At 36.2% G+C, this 22,204-nt stretch overlaps 1 protein-coding gene across 1 annotated transcript in view; it reads left to right on the top strand.

Annotated features, from left to right (window-relative positions):
- IL1RAPL2 (interleukin 1 receptor accessory protein like 2) overlaps positions 1-22,204 on the top strand; it is a 58,854-nt gene that overhangs the window by 10,922 nt on the left and 25,728 nt on the right. Inside the window, exon 3 of the mRNA XM_033201374.1 lies at positions 14,186-14,331. Within this exon, the coding sequence (XP_033057265.1) occupies positions 14,186-14,331 (146 nt within the window). The remainder of the gene's footprint in view (positions 1-14,185; positions 14,332-22,204) is intronic.

Below are 22,204 nucleotides of genomic sequence, written 5' to 3'. Positions count from 1 at the left end.
GAATATTATGTTTGTCCCTAAAATACAGAGGAAATAATTGGAGTCCCAGGCAGCCTAGTGAAAATGATGAGGTGTATTTTGGCAACTTCTCACACAATTTTTAATGTCTTGAAGGACCCCACATGTCCTTGGTGTTCCCAAAGTCGAGGTTCAAAAAGTATTTTCCTTTCTTCCACTCTCAGCTCATCCCACTGGAAGAAGAAATACAGACCAATCACCTTGCTTTAATTTAAATAGATTTCAAATCTCATCACACCTGTATATGAATGTATACATTATAAACAGCATAGTTTTACCTAGGGCCGCCCTTAATTTCTAGTTAACTAAAGGTACGTTTTTGAAGGAGTGGTGAATACTATTCATAATTTCAGGGTTGGTCTTAGCCTTGATCTATGCATAAAATACTACAAGTCTACCTAAAACATGTTTGTTGTTTCTCTTCGTTTATTGAGCAGACTTTAGATGCTCAGTCTCAACTATGTTGTGTTGGGTTGTAAGCTACTCTAGACAAAAACCTATAATTAGTAAATAATAATAATCCCAGTTCATCCTTTTATAGTACACTGCATATTGCAAAAGCATTTCACATCTTAAAACATATTGGATACCCATAATAACCATCTGAGATACATAGTATTAGCTTTATTTTGCAGATAAAGAAACTGAGGTTTAGAGGCTGAGGAAGAGCTGCTACCCTTTAGTGATTGAGAGTTCCTGTGGGGCTAGACTGAATTCACCAAAGCTAGCAAGAATCCTCAATTGTCCAGAATGTTTTGTTGTACTCCACATTTAGATTATAAAAAGTCAAAATCTGTCTGGGACTGAAAGAGTGAAAATCGTTGTGGACTGAGAATAAGCAGCCCTGCTATTAATCAGGCTTGGAGGACAGACAGATAAAGCCAGCTGCAAAGTTAGCAGAAAACACTGTTTCTCCCAAGGTCATGCAGCAGTTATAAAATGCCATAATGACCCCCTTCTCCTTTGAGTGACTACTGCTTTCTTACCAGTGATGCCCCAAACCTGCTTTGCTGCTTACATTTATTACCAGGGAAACCCAACTGCTAAGCTATCCTTGCCCCATAAGAGAACCCAGTCCATAGTTAACCACCATTTCTTCCAATCCTGCCTCAGAAACTCCAACCAATTCAGGATTTACCCCTGCTTCCCTAAGACCTCATCAGAATCTTTCAGTGTAAATGTAAACATTACAAAACTTTCTTCCTTCCTTCAATCAAGGATTAATCCATAGTTCCTCTAGAATGCCCCTCCCTCAATGCATTGAGCCAATAAATCTGATTTTGTCAGACTCTGGGCATGATGCTGGACTTCGACTAATAATGCTTTAATGGGGGGGTGGGGAAACAAATAACACCAAGAAAGAGATCTTGTTTAATTGAACATTTTAATTTTTTAAAACATACCTCCCATCCTTAATTTTATCAATCGTCATTCCTGGACAATGATTACTCATACTCAGGATAATGACCCAGAAACTCTGCAAGATACCTAGCCATCAAAAGAAGACTCAGAATAGTTCAAGGGACCATTTACGATGAATAGAAATTGGTCTTAGACATTTTATAATTATTTACCTCAATTAAGAAACCAACAGGACTTTCTATTTAAATTTCAGGTGAACAGAAAATTCATTTAGCCAGAATTTCCATCCCTGAACAATTCCATTAACCAAGATTTCACTAAAATTTCATTGCATTTATGTTTTTTATCTGAATGTTATGTTATCATTCCCTTCAGCATTGCTTAGTTTACTTATGATCTTTAGGACAGCAGGCAACACCTACATGTAAATATTAGTACAATGTCTGGTAGAGCAGATTGCTGCTTACAAATAAGTACTTTTTGATAATGAGGACAGCAGAAGTACGAGTAGTGATATTGATGATATGGGCAGACACAGAAGAGTATGTAAACTCTCTGGTGGCAGTTCAACATCTTTATAAAACATTCAAAGTACCAAGTCCCCTGAAAGAAACTGGACAGTAATTTGGAATCTCCCTGCTAATAAAATCTTTACTTTTTTACTTTCTCCTTTCACTGCCTTAGTTAAATTTATTAGAGGAAGTCAGTAATGAGAAATAATGCACAATAGTTTGAGACAGTATTTGTTTATTAATACTTCCCAGCTTACCACAATGCCAGTCACATATAACTTTTAAAACATCTGTTTAATGGCATTGAATTGTACTAAAATGCATTAATATAGTGTCTTTCTAGCATTATACACACACACTGTAATTTTTAGAGCAGATTTAAGTTCACAGTAAAATTGAGTGGAAAGTACAGAGTTCCCATATTACCCCTAAAACTCCCCCCACTATCAATATCCAGCACCACAGTGGTGCATTTGTTGTATTCTATGAACCTACGTTGACACATCCTGATCACCCAACGTCTGTGGTTTACATTTAGAGTTCACTCCTAGTGTTGTACAATCCATGGGTTTCAACGGAAGTATGATGACATGTATCCACCATTACAGTATCATACAGATGAATTTCACTGCCCTAAAAATCTTCTGTGTTCCACTTTATTTATCTTTCCCACTCCCAAAACTCCTGGCAACTCCTTATCTTTTTACTGTCTCTGAAATGTTGTCTTTTCCAAAATTTCATATAGTTGAAACCACACAGTATATAGCCTTTTCAGAGTGGCTTCTTTCACTTAGTAATATACATTTAAGGTTCCTACATGTCTTTTCATGACATATTACTTTAAAAAATGCAATCATTTATTCAATGTGCCTTTATTGAGTTTTCTTGATGCTACCAGCACCGTGCTAGTTGCTGAGGATACAAAAATTAAGGCTCCAGCACACCCTAAACAAGTATTTCCAGTAAAACACCTTTTGAAGAGGCAAAGGAGATTTATTTATTTAATAAGCTTTATTTTTCACAACAGCTTTAGGGTTACAAAGAAGTTAACAGATAAGAGGATACTTTTTTTTGAAGAGTTGAGCAGAAAGTACAGAGAACTCTCATATAGCCCCTTTGCCCCTCCTCCCAGTTTCCCATTTTGTTAATGTCTTGACTTACTGCGGCACATTTATTACAATCAATGAAACTATACATTATTATTAAAGTCCATAGTTTACAGTAGAGTTCATTCTTTGTGTTATACAGTTCTATGGCTTTTGACAAGTGTAAAATATCATGTATCCACCATTACTGTATCATACAGAATAGTGTCACTGTCCTAGATATCCCAGAGCTCTGCCTATTCATCTCTCCCTTTCACCTCTAAAACTCTTGGTAACCAATGATCTTTTTACTGTCTTTATAGTTTTGCCTTTTCCGAAATGTCATACGTTTGGAATCCTACAGTATGTAGCCTTTTCAGTCTAACTTCTTTCACTTAGTATATGCTTTTAAGGTTTTTCCATGTAGTTCTGTGGCTTGATGGTTAATTTCTTTTTACCAGTGAATAATATTTTATTGTCTGGATGTACCACAGTTGTTTACCTATTCACCTGTTGATTGACATATTGGTTATTTCCAAGTTTTGGCAGTTATGAATGAAGCTGCTATAAACACTTGTGTGCAAGTTTTTGCATAGATATAAAAAGTATGACTAATGCATCGTAAGACAATGTTTAGCTTTTTAAGTAACTGCCAAAATATCTTTCAAAGTGGCTGTAACATTTTGCATTCCCACCAGCAATGGATGAGAATTTCTATTGCTTCATATCCTTGCCAAAATTTGATGTTGTCAGTAATATCGGGTTTCAGTCATTCTAATAGGTGTGTAGTATATGTAATTGTCTAAATTTAAAATTCCCTAATGACATATGGCATTGAGCATATATTCAGATGCTTATTTGTTATCTGTGTATCTTCTTTGATTAGGTGTCTGTTGAGAACTTTTGACCATTTTTAAATTGGGTTGTTAGTTTTTTTATGGTTGAGTTTTAAGAGGTTTTTGCGAATTCCATATAGAATTTTCTTAATTGGTATATGTTTTGCATATATTTTCTCCCATTTTATGGCTTATCTATTTATTCTTTTAACTGTTTTTCACAAAACAGATGTTTACAATTTTAATAAAGTCCAACTTATCAATCGTTTCTTTCATGGACTACATTTTTGTTGTTGTGTCTAATATTTTATCACCAAACACACAAATGAGGAAGAGAAAGAACAGAAATATTACCAGTAAAGAAAGCAGAAAACCACGAAACCACAATATAGACAAAGGAAGGAAGGAAGGAAGGAAGGAAGGAAGGAAGGAAGGAAGGAAGGAAGGAAATACAAAATAATCAGAAAGTAATTACAAGATGACAGGAATAAATCCTTACATATTAATAATAACCTTGAATGTAAACAAATTAAATCTCCCACTTAAAAGATATAGATTGGCTGAATGAATGTTAAAAGTAACCTAAATATATTCTGCCTAAAAGAAACTCATTTCACCTGTAGAGACAAATATAGACTAAAAGTAAAGGGATGGAAAAAATATTCCATGGAAAAGGAAATGAACGGTAAGCAAAAGTAGCTATACATATGTCAGATAAAACAGACTTTAAGTCAAAAACAGGAGAAAGAGACAAAGAAGTTCATTATATAATGATAAAGTGATCAATTTGGCAAGGGCTATAGCAATGGCAAACATTTGTACACCTAACACAAGAGCACCCAGGTATATAAAGCAAATATTTTTAGATCTAAAAGGAGAGATAGACATCAATACAATAATATTTGGGGACTTCAACACTCCACTCTCAGAAATAAATAAATTATCTGACAGAAAACAACAAAGAAACATTAGATTTAAACTGTACTGTAGACCTAGTGGATCTAATAGACAATTGCAGAATGTTTCATCCAGCAGCTGCAGAATATACATTCTTCTCATCAGCACATGCAACATTCTCAAGAACAGACTGTATGTTAGGACACAAAACAAGTCTCAACAAATTTTTTAAAATTGAAATCATATCAAGTATCTTCTCAGACCATAATGGACTAAAACTAGAAATTAATAACAAGAGGAGCTTTGAAACCTGTGGGTTACATGGAAATTAATCAACATGCTCCTGCACAATGACTGAGTCAATGAAGAAATTAAGAAATAAATAAAAAATGTCTAGATACAAATGAAAATTGAAACAAAACATACCAAAACCTATGGAATAGAGCAAAAGCATTACTTGTTTATAGGTATAAATTTGTAGTAAATACAGTTAAAAGTTTATGCTTACATCAAAAAGTAGAAAGATTTGAAACAAACCACCTAACAATGCACCTCAAGGAATTGGAAAAGCAAGAACAAACCACACCCCAAATTAGTAGAAAGAAAGAATAGAGATCAGAGCAGAACTAAACAAAATAGACACTAAAAAACTACAAAGGTTCAACAAAATGAAAAGTTATTTTGAAAAAAATAAACAAATTTGATAAACCACTAGCTAGACTAACCAAGAATAAAAGAGAGAGTACCCAAATAAACAAAATTAGAAATGAAAAAGGAGACACTACAACTGATACCACAGAAATAGAAAAGATTATCAGAAACTACTATGAACAACTATGCACTAACAAACTCGAAAACCTAAGGGAAATGGTTAAACTCATGGATAAATATAACCTGCCAAGATTGAATAAAAAGAAAAGAGATCCTGAACAGACCGATAACAAGTAATGAGATTGAATCAGTAATGTTTCCCAACAAAGAAAACAGTATAAAAACAGTTTCTTTTTCTAAAAAAAAAAAAAAAAAAAAAGAGAGAGAGAGAAGTACCATATGACCCAGCAATCCCACTACCAGGTATTTATCTAAAGAAAATGAAATTAGCATCTCAAAGGCATACCTGAACCCCCATGTTTATTGAAGCACTATTGACAATAGCATTAATATGGAATCAACCTAAGTGTCCATCAGTCGGCGAATGGATAAAGAAAATGTAGTATATTTTCACAGTGGAATCCTATTCTTCTGTAAAAAGAATGAAATTATGTCATTTGCAGCAACATGGATGGAACTCGAGGTCATTATGTTAAGTGAAATAAGCCCTGTACTCACTCATATGTAGGAGGTTAAAAAAAAAATGATTTCATGAAGGTAGAGAGTAGAATGATGATTACTAGAATCTGGGAAGGATGTGAGTGTGGGGCTGGGGTGAGGAAGAGAGGTTGGTTAATGGAAACAAATATATAGTTAGATAGAAGGAATAAGTTCTGATGTTCAATAGTAGGGAATGGTGACTATAATTAACAACAATGAATTATATATTTCAAAATAGCTAAAAGTGAGGACTTGAAATATTCTCAACACATTGAAATCATAAATGCTCAAGGTGATGGATATCCTAAACACCCTCAGTTGATTATTACACATTCTGTATATGTACCAAAATATTAAATGTACACCATAAATTAAAAATATTATGTATTAATAGAAAATAAAGTGATTATTGATATAGCTGGTTAAACATCTACTGTAACAGTTTTTTTGTTCATTGCTCTTATTCTTTGTTTCCTTTTTTGTTTTCCATGCTTTTTCTGCCTTCTCTTGTTTTAATTGAGCATTTTATATTATTCTATTTTTTCTTCTCTCTTAGCATGTTATATGGTTTGATTCTGTGTACTCACCAAATCTCATGTGGAATTTTAATCCCCAGTGTTGGAGGTGAGGCTGGTGGGAGGTGATTGGATCATGGGAGTGGTCCTTCATGAATGGCTTAGCACCATCCCCTTGGTGCTGTTCTCGTGATAGTGAGTTATTGTGAGATCTGGTTGTTTAAAGTGTGTAGTGTACACCTCCCCACCCCTCTCTCTTCCTCCTACTCTTGGTATGTGAAGATGCCTTACTCTGCATTTGCCATTCCCTGTTAGTAAAAGCTGCCTGAGGGCTCCCCAGAAGCAGATGCTTCTGTACACCCTGTGGAACTGTGAGCCAATCAAACTTCTTTTCTTATTAATTACCCAGTCTCCGATATTTCTTCATAACAATGTGAGAATGAACTCAAACAGTATATCAATTATATTTTTAAATTTTTAATTTTATCTCTACAGTTTGCAAAATACATTTCTAACTAAGTCCATTTCCAAATAACACTCTACCACGTCGCAAGTAGTGCTGGTGCATGATAACGGAGTATTTCCAATTCCACCATTTTGTAACATTTCTGTCATTAATTTGCCTATTTATAAGCTATAATCACCAAATACATTATTGCTATTATTTTGAACAAACTGTTGCCTGTTAGACACGGAATAAGAATAATAAAATATTTTATTTTATTTTGATTTATCCCTGCTCTAACACTATTCTTTATGTGGATCCAAATTTCTGATATATTTCACTTTCATTTTCTCTGAAAATCCTTTAACAGTTTTTCCAACACAGGTTGACTGGTGACAAATTCCCTGTTTTAGTTTGTCTGAGAAAGTCTTTATTTATCCATCACCTTTGAAGGAAAATTTAACTGAATATCGCATTCTAGGTTTGTAATTGTTTTATTTCAACACTTTAAATATTTCACTCTCTTCTTGCTTGCATGATTTTCACGGAGAAGTCTGATGAATTTCCTATTCTTGTTTATCTATAGTTGTGATGGGTATTCTTTTTACCCCTCTGGCTTCTTTCAAGATTTTCTTTGTCTTTAATTTTATGCAGTTAGAAAATGATATGCCTAGGTGTAGTTTTTTTGGTATTTATTCTTCTTTGTGTTCTTTGAGCTTCCTTGATTTGTGGTTTGGTGTCTGTTATTAATTTTAGAAAATTTTCCAAGATTATTAACTAAATATTTCTACGTTCCTTTCTTCTCTTTCTGGTATTTATTATATGCATATTACTTCTTTTGTAATTGTTCCTAAATTATTGGGCATTTTTTACATTTTTTTGTCCTTTTTTTCTCTTTGAATTTCAGTTTAGGAGGTTTCTATTGACATATCTTCGAAGGCATTGATTCTTTCTTTGACTGTCAACATATTTTGATTTCTAGAGTTTCCTTTTGATTTTTTCTTAGAGTTTCCATCTCTGGTTACCTTACTAATTTGTTGATATACGTTGTCCACTTTTTTCATTGGAGCCCTTAACATATTAATCATAGTTATCTTACCTTTCCAGTTTGGTCATTTCAAAATCTCTGCCATATCTGAGTCTGGTTCTGAATGTTTGCTTTATGTCTTCAAACTGTGGGGATTTTTTGCTTTATTTTGTTTTGCTTTGCTTTTTAATATGCCTTGTGACTTTTTTGTTGAAAGCCAGATATGGTGTATTGGGTAAAAGTAACTGAAGTAAATAGGCCTTTAATGTGAGATTTCATGTTTATCTGACTAAAAGTTAGACTGTGTTTACTCTTTGATATAGCTATAGGTGTCAGAGGCTGAAATTGCCTCTAGTGTTTTTGTTCTTGTCTCCACTGTTTTGTTTGATTCTTCTTCGAGATTACTTCTTAAATAGGGTCTGAGCTTTGCAGGTTTTTTTTTTTTTTTTTTTCTCCCCAAATAAAATCCCTTATTATTATACAGGAGCCGGATTGATGTTGTGGTACATATTTCAAAATTCTGTGATGTCGCATCCTTTAGTGACCTTGTGCCCCTGGTATATTACCTTCATAAGTGTTTCTTAGATTCCCCATCCCTTTAGGTGAGAGGAAGACTAGAGTAGTCATTTCCCTTCTCCCAGGTGGGCTAGGCTTTGGTAAAATTGAAGAAGTTTAGGTCACGATAAAGTGGTTTCCCTTGACAGCAAGCCTTTGAAAAGAAAAAGAAAAAGAGCCGGGCGCGGTGGCTCACACCTGCAATCCCAGCAATTTGGGAGGCTGAGGCGGGCGGATCACGAGGTCAGGAGATCGAGACCATCCTAGCTAACATGGTGAAATCCCGTCTCTACTAAAAATACAAAAAGTTAGCTGGGCGTGGTGGCGGGAGCCTGTAGTCCCAGCTACTCGGGAGGCTGAGGCAGGAGAATGGCGTGAACTTAGGAGGCGGAGCTGTCAGTGAGCTGAGATCGTGCCACTGCACTCCAGCCTGGGCGACAGAGCAAGACTCCATCTCAGAAAAGAAAAGAAACAGGATCTTGCTCTGTCACCCAGGCTGGTGTACAGTAGTACAGTCATAGCTCACTGAAAATTCTAACTCCAAGGTTCAAGTGATTCTCCCACCTCAGCCTCACTGGGAATACAGGTGCACACCATCAAGCTAATGTTTAAAAATTATGTTTAAAAATTATTATTTGTAGATATGGGGTCTTGCTATGTTTCCCAGGCTGGTCTTGAACTCCTGGGCTCAAGTTATCCTCTAGCCTTGGCCTCCTAAGGCCTAGAATTATAGGCATGAACCACTACACTCAATCAACAAGCACTTTTAAAAGGAGAACAAAGTGCTCTGGGCTCATTTTAAAATGGTCAATTTTCCCTTTCCCCCTGCCAGAAGCATAAGGGAACCTTTTTTCCAATCTTCACAGTAAGAACTTAGTGGCGCTTATGTAGGCAAAACTCACAAAATTGTGGGGTCCCCCTAAATATAGGTCTCATGCTGTTTTTAACTCTCAAGATAGTTCATGGTGGGTCTCCAGGAATTTATCTATTACATTTTAAGTGTTTGTGCTGGTACTGGCCTTGCTCCTGGGGATCTCATTCCAGTATACTGTGATTCTCTGTATTTGCCTTTCTCTCAACTTTCTGGGGCAGAAGTTTGCCCTGTGACTTGTTACCTGAGGGATTTAAGAAAAGTTGATAATTTTCAGTTTGTTCACCTTTTTTCTTTTTGTGAGAATGAGAGGGACAATTTCCAAACTCTTTATAGTATTAATTTGTAATAGTACAAATCTAAATAAAATTTTGGAACATAGTGATGTCTATCACCTGAACTGGTTACTTTTTATTGTACCAGTATTCACTGCTACTATAACTTGCCTTTAATGTTAATATTTAGACCCCTCTGGTTACTACCCCTCCCTCACCTGCCATGGATGCATGCATATATACAAACTCATCAAATTGTATACATTAAATAGGTGAGTTTTTTGCACATCTATTATGTTTCAATAACCAATTTAAAATGCATGTGGTTCTTACCCTCCCATATAATATCAATACTTGGAATGAGATACTTCTAAGGTCATTTGAAATATATCCCAGGATTCCCTCACTTATAACCTCTACTCTGAAACCAGTCTCTTTAATACCTCTCTTTCACACATTCTGCAAAAACCTACTCTTGTCTTCTATTCTGGAAAACCCTCCCTTCTTTTCATTTAGCAAGACTTTTCTTAGGCATTTTTTAGATAACTTAGTCAACAGTAGTCTCTCCATTCTATGACATACTGTCATAAGCGTGAGTGTACCACCCTGCTTTGCCTTATTCTTTCTATAATTTTCTGCAACTGTGTACACTGTGTCTCCTCATTTAAATTTTAAAGTTTAATGGAAGAAGGGACCACATCTTTTAATGTTCCTATTTCTTGTATGCCAAATATACAGCCCAGAGCCAGGCACTTATTAAAGATTGGAAAAGAATCATTGATGGACTGTTATATTCTTCACAGAATTAGAAAAAACTATTTAAAAATATATATGGAATCAAAAAAGAGCCCGAATAGCCAAGGCAATCCTAAGCAAAAAGGACAAAGCCTGATACATCACATTACCTGACTTCAAACTATACTACAAGAATATAGTAGCCAAAATAGCATGGTACTGGTACGAAAACAGACACATAGATCAGTGGAACATAAGCAATGCCACCAATCAACAACCATCTGATCTTTGACAAAGTTGACAAAAACAAGCAATGAGGAAAGGACTCCCTATTAAATAAGTGGTGCTGGGATTACTGGGTAGCCATACACAGAAGATTGAAACTGGACTCCTTATACCATATACAAAGATCAACTCAAGATGAATTAAATACTTAAGTGTAAAACCAAAAACTATAAAAATCCTGAAAGATAACCTAGGAAATACCATTACGGACATAGAATCTGGCAATTATTTCATGACAAAGATGCCAAAAGCAATTGCAACAAAAACAAAATTCGAAAATTTGGACTAATTCAACAAAGGAGCTTCTGCACAGCAAAAAATAAATAAATAAAAATAAAAACTATCAACAGAGTAAACAGACAACATACAGAATGGGAGAAAATATTTGCAAACTATGTATCTGACAAAAGACTAATATCCAGAATCCATAAGGAACTTAACAAAAATTTTAAAAAAACTCCATAAAAAAGTGGGCAAAGAACATGAACACTTTTCAAAAGGAGACATACATGCAGCCAAACAAACATATGTAAAAATGCTCAACATCACTAATCATTAGAGAAATGATCATCAAAACCACAACAAGATACCATCTCACACCAGTCAGAATGGCCACTATTAAAAAGTCAAAAAATAGCAGATGTTGGTGAGGTCGCAGAGAAAGGAGAGTGCTTCTACACTGCTGGTGGGAATGTAAATTAGTTCAGTCACTGTGGAAAGCAGTTTGGCGATTTCTCAAACAACTTAAAAGAGAATTATCATTCAACTCGGCAATCTCATTATTGGGTATATACCCAAGGGAATATAAATTGTTCTACCATAAAGATGCATGCATGGGTATGTTCACCACAGCAATAATCACAAGAGCAAAGACATGGAATCAACTTAAATGCCCATCAGTAGTAGACTGGATAAAGAAAATGTGATACACATACACCATGGAATAGTACACAGCGATAAAAAAGAATGAGATAATGTTCTTTGAAACAACATGAATGGAGCTGGAAGCCATTATCCTAAGTGAACTAACACAGGAACAGAAAACCAAATACCACATGTTCTCACTTATAAGTGGGAGCTAAATGTTGAGTACATTTGAAGCCAAAGAAGGAAACAACAGACACCAGGGCCTACTTGAAAGTCTTGGAGGGTGGCAGGAGGGTACTATGCTTATTACCTAGTGTAATAAAATAATCTGTACACCAAACCCCTGTGACAGGCAATTTATAAAACAAACCTGCACATGTACCCCTGAACCTAAAATTAAAATTAAAAATAATATATTTGCTAGAAAATTATGACTGCTCCGTTGAGTGATTTGTAGTCATAAACACCATTTTGATCTTTAATTCCAGAAAACACAAGTCACCTAGGTTTTTCAGGAGCTGATAATTAAGACACCTCATATATATTAATAGATGAACCAAGGATCATTTTTCAAATCCTCTCTCCAGATTCTTTCTGCAGCCTGTGAAGAGCTGTTTTTGGAAACTGCATTAGAAGAAGGAAAGGCTTGGTCGGGAAGAACAGGATCAGCTTTCCACCCTGTGCCTGGCAGAGGCTATGGCTGCCCTCCATGTGAAGCTTCAAATTAAACTGAAGTTGTGGTACCTACGCAGCTTCTGGAACTACAGGGGGTTCTTCCACAGCAGGTTACACAGAGCTAAAATAATTGAGTGTGGTGTTATTTACCAACATCAGGGAGAAAAACAGAGAACAAAAGTCAATATAAACCATGAAAGTACTAAATGTCCAATTTTGTCTTGGTTAGGTACATGTTGGGAGAGAAGAGAAAAAGAGAAACTACAACTTCAGTCAGGAAAAATAAAAACAATTTATAGAAAAACTAACCATAAGATGTGTTCTCCCATATGCAGTTAAGAAAATTCTTATACTCTTCTGGTTCTACGATGGTACATAAATGGAAAGGACTTGAGATTTTAGTATGAGAGACTCAGATTTTAGAAATTCCATTCCACCAACCCAACTTTAAGCCCTTCCTGCTCTCAAATGAGAAGAAGAAGAGGTTAAGTCAAGCCAACCTTAAATGTCAGTAAATGTAAATACAAATATTTTTGGAGTAGCTAAAATACAATCTACCTTCAGATAATGAAATGTTTGTGTTTAGTAACATACCTTTGCATGTGCATAGTGCTATTTACTTTTCAAATCACTTTAACCCATTTTACCCTTACAACAAAGTTAAAGTATGTATGGTAGTTATTTTACCAGTTTCAAGATGAGTTAAATTAAGGCACCATTGGGTTAATGATTTTCTAAAGACAAAGCATGAGCTTGTAATCGGGAGTCCTGTACTTAGAGCCCAGTTTTGTCTGAGCAGTCATGTTTCCAATTTTATGCTGAGTGCCAGTAAGTCATAGAGATATTCCCTGCATTTATAACCAGGTGTCCAAAAAGAAGGTGAGAATTACTTCTGCGTCTCCAATTTTCCATCTAAAATATTTCATGATTGAAACATACATGTATTTAAGAACCTACTCCAGAACTAAACTGCAGGGTTGTCACCATGTAGACTCATGATTCGCTCCTTCTTTGGCCAAAGGCAAGAAAAAGAAGAGAAAAGTTGACAGGGTGCCCACTTTCATCTCACCCAGAAGGTAGCTGGTCGTTGTTGAGAATATAACTCTCCAAAGAAACAGGAGACGCACTCTTCAGGAAATAACCCTAGCAATTCAGCCCCTCTGCAAAGAACATCTGTTCCTGGCCATACAAGGTCCTTTGCAGCTTTGAAAAAAAGCAAGTCTAGGAGAAAATGTTACAGAGGGCTTCTCCTGTGAGGGCAGAAAGCAGAGGGACAGATGGGGAGCAGTGTCTGGAGAGATCAGGGTCATGGGCGTGTTAACATTGTTGGGGGATTAGGGCTCAGAGCACATTACTGCATTGGACAAAAGCCAGGAGAAAAGCAGAGAGTAGGCTTATCACTATTGTATGGAGATAGAAGGCCACTAAAACTGTTCAGTTTACTTCTCATAAGGCAACCACATTCAAGGTCCCCTTCTTTACACCTTTACCTCACTACTATCAAAACTCTAACCTCTACCACAAAGTCTATACTTCTAAAAATTTTTTCCCTTCATGCCATGATGTAAAAATCCAATTAGTTTTCATCATCTTAGTTTAGAGCATGGAATCTAGTGTTTCCTCCTTTTCACCATACAAGCCATGTTGACTTTATTTATCAAAGCCTAGTGGCATGTTAATATTTCTTTTTGCCAAGTGAATTATTCACTTCTTTTCTTTTCCATCTTATCTTTATGTCAAGAGCCACTTTTTGTGTTTTCTTGTTGAAGGTCCCACCCACACATACACCCAGTCAGGACTCTCTACGCCCATCATCAGAGACCTGTGTGAGCTGTGTGACCATCTGTAGTCTTTGCATGGCTGCTTTTTGCCCAAATCAAGCCAATTCAGCCAAGAATACTTTCTTTATTTCAGGCTTCTCAAAGAGCATCTTGGAGAAAAAGAAGTTGAGTTGGCACTCATCTTTGACTCAGTTGTGGAAGCTGACCTGGCGAATTATACCTGCCATGTTGAAAACCGAAATGGACGGAAACATGCCAGTGTTCTGCTGCGTAAAAAGGGTATTTATTTTTATAACTATAACTATGGTTTGCTTAGCTATCAACAACTATTGAAGTTAGAGATATTTCCTGGCTTTATTTTATCATGTAGTGTAAACTTCTTTTAACCATTTTGTCTTTTTAAGGAAAGATACTTCTCTTGCTGTGATATTAGCATAAAATACCTATGATCTTCAATACCATTAGGAAGTGGATAAATTAAATGAAGTATTGTTATATGTTAAATCCAGTGATATAAAGTGTACCTTAGTTATTAGTGTTACATAAAATTTGATATATATTTGACATTCAATATTTTCTCCATATTTTGCCTTCTTATAGCTTATATTGCTTAAATGAAATTCAAGAGAATTTTTTTTGGATGAGAAACACAGTTGCTTTTTTATTCCCTGACTAAAAAATAAAAAATTAATAATCCCATGTAATATTCTTACAATTATCATAGAAATTATTTTATAAACTATATTTTATGATATGACCTGGTATTAAGAGGTCTTTATCAGGTGCATATATTTCTAAATATTTTGGCATTTATGGAGATCCCTTTCTCAAGTTGGTTCCAGACAGGGTGGAAATTGTATATAATGAACAAAGAAAAGAAACTCTAACTTTACATATAAAGGAGATAAAAACAGATATACAAACAACAAGCAATCTCAGCAGCTAGAGTAGCTTCTGAACTGGCTCTTACCTTGCTATGACTTTTGGTTGCTGCAAAAGGCTAAATACTTCTGTATATGTACATCTGGCAAAGGCTTTGCAAATGTAGCAGAACAAATGTTCTCAATCAGTGTCCTTGTTGCCTAGGTTTTAGAGCAATAATAGAACAGATTCAATCAGCAAGGTCACTTAGTTGTACTTCCTGGCCAGGATGGAATTTATATTTTCCAGCCAGCCCTAATACTTGACAATGACCAGCAGCTCTTGAAGAAGCAGAGAGGAATCATTATTCTGAAAATAATGCATTTATATCTCTAGCACCACTTCGTACTCCATTAGACTTGATTCTGTCTTAAAATAAAGGCGTATTTAAGGGTAAAGGAGTCTAACAGAAAAAGTAAAGTCAGAAGACCCAGATTCAGGAGATCCTGGTTCAGTAGGACTGACTTGTCTTATTAGACTCCCTAAACCTTAGTTTTCTTATCTTTGAAATAGGATTAATAATATTTACCTTGCAGAGTCACTTTGAGGTTCAAATAATAATGATATCATGGGTGTGAAATATGCCATAACCAGTCTTTATTATTATACTGAACTTGGATAATTTATCCTAGGTAACCACTTAGGAACCACATGAAGGGCAGGTATTGATCATGCCCAAACACCTTGTGGCAAGGATCACTTTGTTTCTGTTCATCTTAGTCTTATTTCGGGCTTAGAGATCCTCCAATCAGAGCCTGCTATTATACCTCTGTATCCTCAGAGATATCAACTTGAGCAGTGTCTAGCTAGTAATAAGCACTTAGAATCCATTCTGGTCAAATAAGTGGTTAATTTTTTCTTTTATTATTGAAGACTTAGCTACAGCCAGCACTATGATAGGTGTTGGGGAATAGAATGCTGAATAAGATAGACCTACCTAGGTCTTCTTGGAGCTTATACCTTTTGGAGGAGTGAGAATGCAAAGAAAGACCAACTTTAAATATTTTTTAAAATTCCGCAAAAGATATATAGTGTTATAATTAAAAACCTGCTATGAGGAAAAATAATGGGGGGGTGTCTTATCAATCAGCCTGTGTGGACAGAAATAACCTTATTTGAGTTTTAAAATAAATGCATTTGTCTTTAATAAGTAAAGCAACACAGGGCAGCCCCTAAAAGTTTCTAAAACTTTGACACTACAAACTAAGACACACTATAATACTCTGCTACCTCACATGGCTTCTACAAGGAAACTGGTCTAAATCATGATAACTGACAATGTTAATTCTCATCTTCCAAATATTTAAATATTGGAGTTCCCCAGGGTTCAGGTCCCCTCTTCTCACTCATTCAGTAGGTGATTTCATTCTATCTCCATCTCATGGTTTTGCTTACCACTTATATGCTAACAACTCCCAAATTTATGTCTAGCCTGGACTTCCCACCTGTATACTCAATTGCCTACTAAACAATTCTTCTTACAGATCTAGTAGGCATATCAATTTAGCTTGTCCCAAACAGGATTCCTAATTTCTCCTGCCTACGAGCCTGATCCTCCAGTCTCCTTCTCCATCTCCATCACCATTGTTCTAGTTGCTCATGCCAAAATCCTTGGAGTTATTCTTCACTTTTACTTTTCTCTACTCACATCCTATATCTACTCCACCAGCAAATCCCATGGCTTAACTTTCAAAGCCTATTCAGACTCTGAACACTTTTCTCACCTTCACTACCCACATCCTCTTCTGAGCCACCAGCACCAATTACTTGGATCATGGTAACAGCCTAACTGGTCTCCCTGCTTCCATCCTTTTCCTCTCACAGTCTATTCTTATCACAACAGTCAGAAGGATCATTTAAATACGTAAGCAAGGTCATGTTATTCCCCTGATCAGAACCCTGCATTCACAGTTCTTTCCCTGTTCCACCAAGAATGAAATCCCAAATCTTTACCATGTCCTTTAAGGCACTACACAATCTGTTCTTACATCTGATCTCATTTTCTACCACAATTTTCCTCATACATTATACACACTAGCCTCCTTTCTGTTTCTCATGTTCACCAAACACAGTCCTGCGTCAGGTCCTTTGCACTTGCTATTTCATCTGTCTGGAACACTCTTGCCTCCAGCTGTCTCCATGACTCCCTCCTTCCCTTCATACAGATTTCTACTTAAATGTTACCTTCTTGATAGGTATTTTCTGGCCATCCTATATAAAATGATATTACCTTTTACCTTTCATTTATTTTTCTTCTAACCTGTCTCTACTTATTTTCGTTTTGTCTATTACTATTGGATATTATATTACATATTTGTTTGCTTCTTGTTTTCTTCCCCCCACTAAAATATAGAATACTTGAGAACAGGAACTTTTCTTGCCTTATTTACTGCTGTATTTCTAGTGCATAGAACATATTAAGTGCTCAAAACTATTTCTTGAATGAAAATTCTCCTCATGGAGGACAAGCACAATCAGGTGAGCAATAAATAACAGGGATTGATAAAAAGAAGATTTGATCTGTGATTTTGTCATGACTAATGTCTGCCCTAGATTACCTAAATGCGTTTTTTTCTTTTCAAGTATTGTTTACTTTCCAGGGATTGCAAACTCAAAGACCTCAGGTCCCAGGAAAATACTGAATTTTTTTAAGAAGAGGGCTGGATATTAGACAAAATCAAAACATAGACGAGAGTAAACATGCCTTGCTTTAAAAGGGCAACAACTATTTTGTTCTATAAGATTACTGCTGTTTTTGCTGGAATGCATGCCCAGGGGTATGAGAGCTTCGAAGTTTTCAAGTGAAGCTGAAAGACTGGATACAAAGTCTTTTAATTTTTAAATATTAATATTCATTTTTGAAACATTGTGTGATCCAACAAAACCAATTTTGGCCCATAATATACCAGTTTGTACTCTCTGTTCTAGGTAGCAGTTAAATGATTTCACTGTGCTTTACAAAAGTATGCAGTTAATCTTCCCTCACTTGGTCTCCTTAGGAGCTTCTGACGATATAGTGGAAGCCCAAGAAAGAGCAAGAATCCTTAGGGACCTGTCGTATTTTTTTTTAAGTCAGAACAAGCTCTAGCTAGTTTTGAGAAACTTAAGATATTTCCTTTGGGGTTGGACCTTTTAAGCTTTATCACATCATAGCCTGGCCTCATTGGCAGTAGTATTCCCACTTGGAATACTAGTATGGATTGTTTTATGGAACAATAACTTCTTGATTAGTTGTAAGTCAATATTTAATATGCCTTAAGTGATCATTATGGAGAAGAAACATGATGAATCCTTTCATTAAGTGAAAAGGGTTTTTGTAAAATGAAAACTCACAATCTAACATATCCAATTAACAGGATCAAGTTTTGTAACCTATCCCTCTTCTTACCTATCTATCTTCTGTCTGCACCTACCACTTCCTTATTCTCAGATGAATAATTTGCAGTACGTGCAACTAGCATTTCAGTAAGAAGTTCATCCTAAATTTTTTATTTGGTGAGCCAAGAGTCTGAACTTAGGTTCCAGAAATTCTGATAATTATTTCTGCTTCTCTGCACATACCTCCTTTCTCATAAAACAGAGGCATATCATTGAATCTGTCTCTCTTCATTCTCAGTGCTGCTGCTTCACTCTGTCCCACCATACCTGAATAGAAAACTTTCTGAGCCTGCTCCGGATCACATCTTAGGCTGGGTAATTTTTAAATATTATAAATTTAGTGCTCACAATCCTAGAGGCTGGGATGTCCAAGATCAAGGCACCAGCAGATTCATGTCTGGTAGGGGCCTATTACTCATTTCTGTCTGAGGTATCAGATGGCCTTTGCCATTCATATTTCTACTAACATTCTGATCACGACCATTTAGGCAATCTCTAAGATGACTGAGGAATTCTCTGTAGCTCTCTTCTTCTTCCAAGCCCTCACCAGAATTGCCCTTAAGGCTCTTTTCATGGCAATATACCTCAAATCTCTTCTACTCTCTATCCATTACCCAGTTCCAAGTTGGTTCTACAACTTTAGGTATTTGTTACAGCAGCACCCCACCTCTCAGTACCAATTTCTGTCCTAGTCCATTTTGGCTGCTATAACAAGATACCTTAGACTAGATAGTATATAAACAACGGAAATGGATTGTTCACAGTTCTGGAGGCTAGGAAGACCAAGATCGAGGTAACAACAGATTTGGTATCTGGTAAGGACCCATTTCGCATAGACGACACTTTCTTTGTGTCTTCACATGGCAGTAGCAGCAAAAAGGTTTCTTCAGGCGTCTCTTATAACAGGCCCCGTTTATGAAAGTTCTACCCTCATGACCTAATCACCTCTCACACGCTTCCCTCGTTTTTTATTTTTTTAGAAACAGGGCAGGGTCTCACTCTTTTTTCCAGGCTGGAATGCAGTGGCTCAGTCATAGTGCACTGTAGCCTCAAACTCCTGAGCCCAAGTAATTCTCCCACCGCAGTCTCCAGAGTAGCTGGGGCTACAGACACACCACCATGCCCGACTAATTGTTTAAATTTTTTGTAGAGACAGGGCTTCACTTTGTTGACCTGGTTGTTCACAAACTCCTGGCTTCAAGCGACCCTCCTGCCCTGGCCTCCCCAAGTGCTGGAATTACAGGCTTGAGCCACTGTGCCTGGCCAGGCCTCCCTCTTATATAAACACCTTGGGGGTTAGGTTACAACATATGCATTTTGAACAAACATTCAGACCATGACAGAAGCCCTCAGGTGGGATCTCCTAAACTGCTTCCCATCTTGTGAATCAGAGGAGCAAGCTTAAACATTCCCTGCATTCTCTCTCTCCAGTCCCTTGGCTTCAGTTGCTATTTGTCCCATTCTATAATATCTGATCTTTGTGTTCACAGTGAAGAAATAGGTGGGTTCAAACTAAGAAGGTAAAAAAGAACTACCCATGTACTTTGGGTGCCTAGAAAAAGTTACAGGCCCATAAATATTTGCTGTTCTTGCTACAGCTCTCTTTGTGAAGCATATACAAGACACAGCCCAACTAAAATGACTCCCAGTTTCTCAGTCAGTAAATGTCCCTTGAAGTATAGATCCTGCTGAGATTGAAAATTGCAATTGAAAATAGAAGACAAAAGAAAATCCAGGTGGCATTTGGGTGATGGCAACTGTGCCCTCTGATTATAGGATAGATGTTTCCCTTTTGATGTGACTGCCCGGGCTGAATCAAAGAATGCTGGTTGGGTCTCTGGGCCTAGGTCCACATTTTTCAACTTAAACAGCCATCATTACATAATATCTTTCAAAGATATTTTTTATAAAATGGACCCCAAAATCACAAAGGTACTTTTTTTACCATGGTTTTCTTCCATAAATTTACTGCTGAAAAAATGTCTGCTACTTGAGAGCACAAATTGTTCCTGCTGCTGAAGTTTTCCATCTACCTAATAGCAACTCTGCTCTGTAAATAACATAGAAATTGCTGAAAAATTTCCCATTCCACGACTTTTAAAACATTTGAAAGCTCGTCTGACCGCAGAGAGAGACAGACAGAAAGACCAAAAAATTTATAGCATAAAGTGAACATCTTAAAACAGGAAAAATCTCTTGAATCAAGTCAATTAATGCCCCAAGATGAAAGAGAAGTTAGTTTTCAGAGTAACAAAGAAAATAGTATTGGTTTCTCTATTTAAAATTGGCTTTTAATAATGTATGATTGATGGTGTATATAAGATGGTGAGAAAACAAGTAAAAACTGTGATTTGCAGCCCACAGAGATCTCTTAAGAAAGCCTGTTTTGTCCCCAACATGGGCAGAGGCAGAGGAAGGTAGAGGTTCCTGGACAGCCACGTTTTATATAGAGGGCAATAAGCATTGCTAATTATGTGGTGAATTTTTTTTTTTTAACCTGGAATTTTGTGGCTTATTTTTTTAAAAAGACCACCTCTTGCAGCAGGCACGACAGACACAGATTCCAATTTCCTACCCCTATTCATTGTGTGTGCCCTCGCAATATTCATTGTTGGCATATTTTGTCCTTCACAGCAGCCCCACTCTCTTCCTTTTTCTATCCTTCCCCCTCTCTCCATACTCAAAAAGAGTGACATTTATTTGTGTTTCTTACATTTCCATTCTACGACTCTCTGATTGGCTGTTCTGTGTGTGTGTGTGTGTGTGTGTGCGTGTGTATAATATATTTTTAAATATATTTTTATATATTATATTTTATTTTTATGTTTATATATTTTATATATATATATATTTCTTTTCTCTAAAATATAAACTACTAAATGGATCTTAATTGTTATATTGAGTCTGGCTAATTTCTCTTAAGCAATAATCCTGTATAGAGATAAGGGACATTCCTAGAGAAAGGTTGACAGTCTGGCTTTCAAGAGTGACATCCTGTCAATGGTCAGCAATTTGATTTTGACAGTGCCCCATAATTGATCCATCCAGGAAGACTGACTGATGCCAACTAAACTCACAAGGAATTGATGTATAAACTAGATTGTCTCTCTCTTTTCTAGTTTCGAGTTACATGGTAAGCTGAATTAGTAATAAAATAGTCACTTGGTAATTATGTAATTACATTAAAGGAAGGTTAGGTTATCTTGTAGGCAATTTTATCTAATTATGATGAGACCAATAATGTCCCTGTGGAGAATACGTCTCTGGTCTGATGTCTCTCAGATTCAGTATTTTTCCCCTGGACATTGCTGAATTCACATTCTAAATTCTCCTCCGACTTCTCCTTTCTCTAAATTTCATGATACCATACCCTCTTTTGATGATACACTCTTTAGATTTATTAATATCACTGATTAACTACAGGTTAAATCACTGTTCCCTGAGCCTGGGAGACATTATGTCTTCTTCCATTATATTTTGATTTCATTGTTCCAATGCTCAAGAGTTCTAGGGATGCCCCACTGGAGCAGCTTAAGTCTGCTATCAGATAGGCTGGTGTTGGCTGAAGAGGCCAAGTGATTAGCCTGGATTTCTCATTCTGTTTTAGTTCCATTGGGCATATTATATCACATATATTATTACAGTCATTTATTCAAATAAGTAGGGGAAATGGATAAGCTAATTTTACCTGCTTACCTTATATTGGATTATGTTCTACTGGGGTTAAATGAAACAGTTAAATCCTGCAAACTCATTAGATTTTATTTGATTCTGAAAGTAATTTTATGATGTTGCTGTCCTGCAAAAGAATAGGGCCTGTGGCCTGAGAAGTACTAGATGGTAATCTTGCTAA

This window comes from Trachypithecus francoisi, unplaced genomic scaffold (genome assembly GCF_009764315.1).
Source record: "Trachypithecus francoisi isolate TF-2019V2 unplaced genomic scaffold, Tfra_2.0 Lachesis_group6, whole genome shotgun sequence".
In the NCBI taxonomy this organism is placed as follows: Eukaryota; Metazoa; Chordata; class Mammalia; order Primates; family Cercopithecidae; genus Trachypithecus; species Trachypithecus francoisi.
The sequence above is the reverse complement of the archived record's forward strand: the minus strand, read 5'-3'. Positions and strand labels throughout refer to the sequence as shown.